This window comes from Micromys minutus (genome assembly GCF_963924665.1).
Source record: "Micromys minutus genome assembly, chromosome: 2".
Taxonomy (NCBI): domain Eukaryota; kingdom Metazoa; phylum Chordata; class Mammalia; order Rodentia; family Muridae; genus Micromys; species Micromys minutus.
The window spans coordinates 66,371,422-66,379,994 of record NC_137971.1 but is presented as its reverse complement, the minus strand read 5'-3'; the positions used below and the strand labels follow the sequence as shown (position 1 = coordinate 66,379,994).

General features: G+C 47.5%; 1 protein-coding gene across 1 annotated transcript; it reads right to left on the bottom strand.

The window, feature by feature from the left end:
* Positions 1–5,680: 5,680 nt before the first annotated feature.
* On the bottom strand, positions 5,681–8,102 carry NKX1-2 (NK1 homeobox 2; the record flags this gene model as incomplete). Its single annotated transcript, XM_080911789.1, has 2 exons — positions 5,681–6,384; positions 7,889–8,102. The coding sequence occupies 2 exons, from the start codon at positions 8,100–8,102 to the stop codon at positions 5,681–5,683; spliced, it is 918 nt and encodes a 305-aa protein (XP_080767915.1).
* Positions 8,103–8,573: the final 471 nt, after the last annotated feature.

Genomic DNA, 8,573 nt, shown 5'->3' with positions numbered 1-8,573 from the left:
TGGCCTATGGGAGACATTCAAGATCCAAATTATAGCATTTACAAAAACAAAAGAAACAAGTTAAAAAGAAAAGAATAAGTGTTGCCCACATGAGAAGAAATCAGAGCCCTCTCGCATTGACGATGGGAAAGTGATACGGTACAGAGCTCAGAGAGGACTGTTTGTCAGCCCCTCACAAAGACAGCTTAAGCCTTCATATAAGGACAGGGGAAGGCAAGGGCTCTCCCTTTCACTCCATACTGACACTACCTCAGCTTCAGACTAGCACACAGCTCTTACATTATTTACAAATATTTTAACCACCATTTGTTTTCCTGTTCTGGGTATTGAATCTAGGCTTCCCATGCATGGTAGTCTTTCTACGGGGCTATATCCCCAGCCCTTTAATCAAATATTTTATGTGATAGTCAGCCCGTATAGAGTTAAAACCAGCCTAGAGTCGACTTCTGATCTTCTGCTACTAGCTATGCAGTTTGGGGGCAAGTCACCTCCTGTCAAAGACTCAGTTTATTTTACTAATAAGTAGGGGAGGGACTAACCAGTTAAAGATTTGACCAGGCACACCAGCAAATACACAACTGGCCCAAAGGCATTTGTGTCAACAATTTTTTCTCTCCAGGAAATGAAAGTTAAAACCAAATAAGGCACTTGCCCTTACCTTACAGAATCAGCAGAATGGGGGGAGTGGCAATCTAGAGTCTTAGAAGTGAGCGTGAGGGTCTGAAAATTGCTGAAGGAAGACCCCAGACTCAGATATATACAAAGACAGTGTTTATTCTGAAGAAACAACCAGCATGCAGGGGGGGTCAATCATTCTTTGAAATTGCAACCAAAGTCAAAGGTGCCCAGGCCTCTTTGGGAGGGAACTCTCTAGAAGGATTAGATAATCTAAATTTTCATTGGTGAGTACTGGGTGGGGGGGGTGCAGATGGTCAGCGGCCTGCACTGCTACATCATGAACGTTTAACCAGTTTAACCAGATGAGGAGATTAGACTGCCCAGCACAGCTGGCCCATTCTGAGATAAGATAGTTCCCCATTCTTGTGGTAATCCCCAGGTTGTTCTTTGGGAGGGGGTTTTATGACCTTGTTTCTGGATTTTATGGTCTGTCCCTGGAGCTGGTATCTTATGGCCTAGTTCCTGGGACTTATGGTCTGTTCCTGGAGCTGGTGCCTTAATGGCTTCTTTTGGAAATCAGGCCTGGTCCTTAAATGGAGACAAATGGTGTTTATGTCACCTTTTCAGGGCAGGCATGGGCTGTATCTCAGCAGTGGAGCGCTTGTCTAGCATGCACGAGACTCTAGGTGGACATTCAGGACTAACAAAACAAAGTGATGGGTGGCTGATGTACACAGAACCGCTCAGTCACTACAGGAAGCAATGAAATGTGTTTCACCCACACAGGAAGACTGGTGACTTCTACTAAACCTAAAACTGTGTATTTGGATACCCAGGGACTAGACCCTTAGATGTATTACCACAGGGAACGTGATGTTACATGTGTCAAAGGGCAGGTCCAGGACTATGCCTATCATGACCACCTCGAACTGGAAAGTTTGCAATTTCCTGGTAATGGTAGAATGGATAAATGGAAGCATTCAATCTATGAAATCCATTAACAGTTAAGAGCACAAAACATCTATAGCAGGCCAAAGCAGCATGGAGGACAAAAAAAAAAAAAATGTTGAGCAAAAAGAAGTCGGACTGAACACACTCAAACAGAGTAGAAACTGTGTGAGTCTCGCTTTATAATTAAAAGAAGTTCAGAGTCATCCTTTCATACATAGCTTGTTTAAGGCTAGCATAGGCTACATGAGACTCTGCCCATGAAGAGGTAGTGGTTGGAATGGTCCAATTGTTAAGAGTACTTTCTGCTCTTCCAGAGGAACTGGGTTTGATTCCCAGCACATGGCAGCTCACAGCTGTCTAAATCCCCAATTCTGGGGGTTTTGATGCCCTTTACTGGCGTCTATGGGCAGTGCTCACATGTGGTTCATAGACGTCCATTCAGACGAACCATTCATACACATAAAATAAAAATAAAATTTTCTTCAAGAACTCCAATGTGTACACATCTTCTATATTCATTTTTCCTGGATTTTCAGTATACAACAAAGTAAATAAGTAAATATTTTGTAAACAAATGGTAGGAATTAGGCATATCAGCACTAGGGACTGAATCCTCAGCCTCACATATACTAGGTAACCTCTCTAACCACTGGACCACATCCCTTCCCCTAGGTCCAAAAATTAAGCTAGAATGACATCATTCAACCAAGTGCTAAGTTAAGTGCTTCCCATATAAATTCCCAAGATTCTCCTGTCTCCTGTGAGAGACACTATCCTGAGGAAACAGAGGCACAGACATCAGTCTGTCAAAGTCGTGTTTTCATGAAGGTTTGGATGACCTTAAATCCTGGGGTCAGAGGTCATGGTTTAAATTATGCTTTCCCACTTGAGCCTGGGGGAACTTGTGTCTTCTTGGCTGCCTACCTTTGGCATTTGCAAGCTCTTCTCAGCTCTGAGGAGTTGCATTTTCTCACTGATCCTAAGTAACAGACTGTCAATGCCCTCTTAAGTGTTTCGAGCACTCACTGGAACTCTGATGTTCCTCTCCCAACAGCAGTAAACCCTAAGCCATTGAGAGATGGTTTGTCTTGTTTGTTTTGGTGACAGGTCTACCTCTGTAGCCTCAGATGGCCTGAAACAACCCAGCCTAGACTGGAACTCATGGTGATCCTTCTACTTCAACCTCCCAAGGGCTAGAATTACAGGTGTATGCTGCCAAGCCTGGCTGACAATATTTCTCAAAAATCGTAGACACTCAGATTGAGAATCACTGAGTCCTAGACCAGCCTGGTTTACGCAGAGAACTCCTTGACAAGCAAATCTCCCATAGTGAGACTTTCATCCCCTTTCTCCAAAATAAAAATTTTAAAAAAAGAAAAAAAAGGGACTGGGAATCTCTTAACATGAGAAGTGTTCCAGTGTTTCTTACTTATTGTCTTTAGAAAAGCTCCCTAGTTACATGGTTTCTAGAAAAAAAAACAGAAACTGTCACTTTACTCTTTTAGAAATCTATGGCCAGTGAATGGTTAGACTTTTTAAAGGTAAACTACCAGGGTCTTGGGTTGGGAGTGGAGTAATAGGAATTTGTGAAGTAAGGCTGGGACACTAATGTCCTAGAAACCTGATGGACAGATGTGATTTAGAAAGTGGACCAGGAATTAAAAACTTTCAAAGATGCATTACTTTTGCTAGAACAGCCATGAATGTGTCTGTAAAAATTACTTACACATGTACACCTAGTGTGGCTCTGTAAAGAAGTACTATCATCACTAAGCTATGAGTGTTAGCTGGTAGGAAAATGGAGCACACACACACACACACACACACACACATTCTCTAATGATTATAAAATTGTTAAAGTTTGTTAATAATGAGAAATAATTAATCAAAAATTATTATGAGAGAATTTATTAGGCCAACACATCAATAGAAATGAGTCTAAGGAGTTAGTTGAAACGTTACTAGGACTTGTAATACATCCAAAGTCCCGAATTTCCAGCATCACTCCGACTCTGGGTAATGACAGCACAAGGCTGGGCCTCCACCTCCTCTGAAGCCCTTGATTCTGGTACCTGAGAGGGTACAGTTTCCCACTTAGTACAGACCTTTGACCTCTTTGTTCAGACCTTTGCATATTTTGAAGTACTCTGTTCACAGATATGGATGTTACTGTTGAGAACAAGTAGCCACTGGAGGAGTGTTTGTCAGCATATATGGTGAATAAAACTATACTCCCTACTGTAATAACTTCATTTTCTAATCTGATCTGGTACCTGCTGTTCTTTGAGTAGTTACAATACAGTGTTTGGAGAAATTATTCTTCAGAAGAGAAGAAAAAGAATCTAATCATCAGTTATACAATGTTGTAATTCATACTCAGAAATCTTACTGTCCCAGAACATGAAGCTTCATCTAAGGTGGAGGAAAGGAGGGATATTCACCTATCATTCCTCATAATAGTAAAGTGAATTATTTCAAGATTATTATGTTCATAATTCCAATGTATATGTTTAAAGTTATTGATGATTAAGTTTCACTTTTGAGACAGGGTTTCTTTGTATAATCCTGGATGTCCTAAAGTCAGCTCTGTAGACCAGGCTGGCCTCAAATTCACAAGATCCACCAGCCTGTGCCTCCAAGTGCTGGGATTAAAGGCATCCACCACCATCACCCGGCAAATTTAATTTTTAATGGTACAGGCTGCTGAGGAATAATAGTAAGAAATACATTGTTCATTCAGGCATTGGCTGTCATCAAACCACTAAAAATGTCAGGATGAAACACAAAATAGGATAGAAGGGAGTCATCTGGGTCTCAGAGGTGTGTGACCACAAGACCAAGTAACAGAAAACTCGTGAATATTTCAAACCAAACTGGCAGTGGGGGTGAGGGTGGGGGCTTTACAGAGTCCCTTTGCTTTGTTTAAACAGAGAAAGCGGCAGTTAGAACATTATGTACCCTTGAGCCCATTCCGGACAAAGTTTTTGCCTCCACAGTAACTCCTTACACTTGGCAAGTATTTCTTTCCTGGCCCCTTACAATCTTTGCTTCTTCCCCATCATAAAGGGGAAACAAAATCTATTTAGAACAAGAACTGTTTTCAAGTCAGAATCTCAGGTTATCTAAGTATGTTATGTTTGTGCTTGCAGAGATAGTCAAATGTCCGGGTGCGGTGCCTGCTGCTGGAGCTCGCTTTGGGGCGGCTTGTCAGTTTGGAAGCCCCGGAAGGTGTGGCAGGACCTACAGAAGAGCACCAAGCACTGCGCATCACAAGGGCACGCACGGGGACTTCAGGATAGCCTTGGGGTCATCGCTCCCTTTCCTGTCCTTTTTGTGCATTCAGGGCACTGCTGTGGTCTGTCCAAGCTGTTCTCAAAAACCTGTGAGGCAACAGAGTTGTGTCTTCTCTGGGACCAGCGCGGAACAACTTCGGGGCACGTGTGGCGTCTGCACAAAAAAAGTAAGGTCGCGTCTTTCTGAAGAACAAGCTGTGTAGTTAACTTCAGGAACTGACTCAAAATTCAAGTCTGAATTTCAAATGAAGATCTAGAAATGCTGAGTCATGCATCTTGAAAACAGCCCACTCAACAGCTGCATGTGCTTTGGATTCCTCTTGCTCCAGCTTTGTTCAGAATTTGGGGGTACTGTGTTGAGTCACTTCCACCCCCAGGAGGGAAAGTTTCTTTCTCTTTGTAAGTACTGCAACCTTTAAAGATTCAGTGCTTGGTGCTAGCAGCTGGTGCCCGGGGCATCTTGGCTCCCTCCGGTCTCCATCCTTCCTGGGAACCCTTATTAGCCTAGTACTGAATACCCAGACACTTTAAAAACAGAGCCTTCGAAGTAAATGAAAGCGAAGAATGAGGTCCAGAAGCTGGAAGTTTTTTGTTTTTGTTTTTGTTTTTTTAAAAAAACAGCTTGTGCTGGACGCCTTCTGGAGCCCTCAGTGACTTGTGTGGTTGTAGTCCAGCAGGTGGCTTCTCCTCGCCCTCTGGTGGTGTCACCGGCAGCTGGAAGGAAGGGGCACACAAACACCAGCAGGCCAGGAGAGGGCGGTTAGTGCCCCTCTCTCAAGCGGGGACCCGCGTCACTATACTGATCACTAGTACCGGATTCATAGGTGTGGAGCATAGAAAGGGGTCAAGTAGGAGGGCCCAAGGAAAGGAGTGAAGGGATTCCCAGTGGCAGCGGTCGTCAGCGGGAAGGAGGTGGCAGGGAAGAGAACGTTGGTCGCAGGATAAGTGGGGAAAGTCTGAAAGGGCAAAGCGCCGGGAACGGGCGGGCCAGGACTACTCCCAGTGGCACTGCCACCGCCCCCCGCCACCGCGCCGGGCGTCCCAGGCTGAGGCGCACCGCCTCCAGCCTGCACCGCGCCGTCGGCCCCTGGGTTCTGCTTCTTCCACTTGGTCCTGCGGTTCTGGAACCAAATTTTGACCTGCGTCTCCGTGAGGCTGAGCGACAGCGCCAGGTTCAGGCGCTCGCACACCGACAGGTAGCGCGTGGCTCGGAACTTGTTCTCTAGGGCCACTAACTGCTCGTAGGTGAAGGCTGTGCGCGCGCGCCGTGGCTTAGCGCAACTGGACTCCGCTCGCCGGCGTCGGGGCCGCGGGGAACCGGGAGAGCCGGGGGACGCCGGGAGGCCATCCGCGCCGCTCTCCTCCGTTCCCACCGCCATTGCCCGGGCCTCTAGTGAGCCCGCGTGGACCCCCTGCCAGCGCTCTGGCCGCTGCGCGCGCCCCGCATCCTCAGCTTCTTCCTCTTCTTCCGCCTCGGAACCTTCCACCGGGGACGCGGGGTCAGTGCCTCGGCCCACCACATCTAAAAGAGAAGGGGATGATGACCAGAAACCCGCAACACATCTACCCAGTGGCACTCCCAAACCTTCTTTTCCTCTCCCAGAGCACTCAGATTTGCCCTTGATCCAACCCCCAGTTTCTCCCCTCTCCCCACTTTGCCCTTTTCGGTTCTGAATCCACACATCCTAGAAAGCAGATTCAGGAGTACTGCGTCCTCTTCCCCTTTACAAATCTGTCATTAAGAAGGCACACAAGAAGTACATGTTGGATGGCACCCCGTATCAAGAAAGTATAGTGACTTTATCAAGCCGGGAAAAAGAAAGTCTACTGTGCGTTATGACAGAGAATGTCAAGTGCGTTTACTATTGAGTCTCCTAGTCCCTAGAAGCCTATGTTGATGTGCAACTCCTAGCAATTAAAAAAGAAGTTATTAAACCCCCATCCCCCCAAAAAGAGAAATTCCCCCCTTTCCCATCTTCTCTCTCCAGTCGTGTTAATAGAGTTTCAGATTTGTCCGGGGCCTGATCGATAGATGTCATCTATTAAAGGTAAGTTTTAATCGAACAATATTAGGATCAGACAGGGAAAGGGGGTTTGAAGTCAGTACCTGCAAGCTGCGGGCAGGAGATATGCAGGCGCCAGTAATAGAATATCGATCAAGGAGTTAGGGGGAGGGGAGCCCGGCCCCACAGAGAGACCAACCAAACAATTAATCCAGGCACGGGGCCAGGACCGAGCCAGGCCACCAGAGGCTTCCGGGGCCCCAGACAATCACCTCCAAACTTAGAAAGGAGGAGGAGAGAACTGTGCTGCACACAGCCTTCCCTGGGACCTGAGTCCCTAGACCTATGTCTCCTTCAAATTATCAATCCCATGCCAACGTCCCACTCAGCATGATCCTTGCTGTCTTAGGTTCTTCCAGCCACAAACTTTCCAGAAACCTTCCTTTGGTGTCCACCAACTTCAGGGATAGTCTAGAACAGAGCACCAAACGCTTCCTATTGACCCCCAGTCCTCTGTTGGGACCCGGAAAGGAGAAGACATGAGCTCTGAAGATGTTTCTGAGTAATTGAAAATAAGCACCCAATCCGCGGAAAGCCCTAGCCTCGGTTGCCCCATCCATAAAATGGGAGTGGTGTTAATGACACTATATATTTGGAAGGCATTTTCCATAACCTTTATCCCAGCTCCTCGTCCAGGTTCTAGCACGTGGAAAGCACAATACATTTCCGTTAGATCAATGAGACTGAGCTGTACTTTCTGTGAGCCAGTCAGAGTTGTGGCGATCATCCACTGAGCAGGTACTCGGGGGAGAAGCAACTACCTGTCCTGGAATCTCAGCATGTCCCCGCCTCTATCCTCTTCCAAGGAAGGATGCTTCACTTCATACCTGCGCAGGTGCACCTCTAGTTTCCAGGCTACCAACAGACCTTGGCTACACACACACACACACACACACACACACACACACACACACAAACACACACGGGTACCATTTTAGGCTTAAAATCGCCTCACATTCTTACCAGGAGTCTCCTGCGACTCGATTGGATTCCCGGAGCAGGCATCTTCGCCAGCTTCCACCACCTCTAAACTTTTCTTGGCTTCCAGGGCAGCGAGACGCACCGGCGGGAGGGCAGCTCGCGTGAATTTCTGCGGATCCAAGATGTCCAGTACCGAAAAGGAAATCTTGTGGTGAGAGGGGGCCGCCTTGGCCCCGCCGTCCTGCCATGCCAACATGCCCGCCTTCCGCGGGCCGGAGGCCAGCCCCACAGAGTCCGGGATGGATGCGCTCAGCCCTATCTTCAGCAATGGTTCGGCCACAGCTCTCCAGCCGCGAACTGGAATTTCCCCGCCAACTGAAGCTGGAGAGGGGGGCAAGGAGGCGGGGCGGGAGAAGAGCAGCGGGGGGCTGCTTGAGGATTGGCACTTGCGCTGGCCAGACCCCTTCCACGTGCAGTGAGCGCTTGCAGCCGCCACTAAACTATCCTGGGCAGTGGGGGAACAGCTGGCCTGGGCTAGAGGGACCCTCGGGTGCCAATGCGCGCTCTCGGTTCGTGGGGTCACGGTAGCATGCTGCGTGATCGTCCTTCCGTGCTGCGGAGACTCGTGAAGGCCGAGAGAGAGGCTTCTATCTCCGGTACCCCATCTGCACATACATTCACCTAACTGAAGTTTACTTATTTCTCTTGGGGCACTTGCCATCTGCCT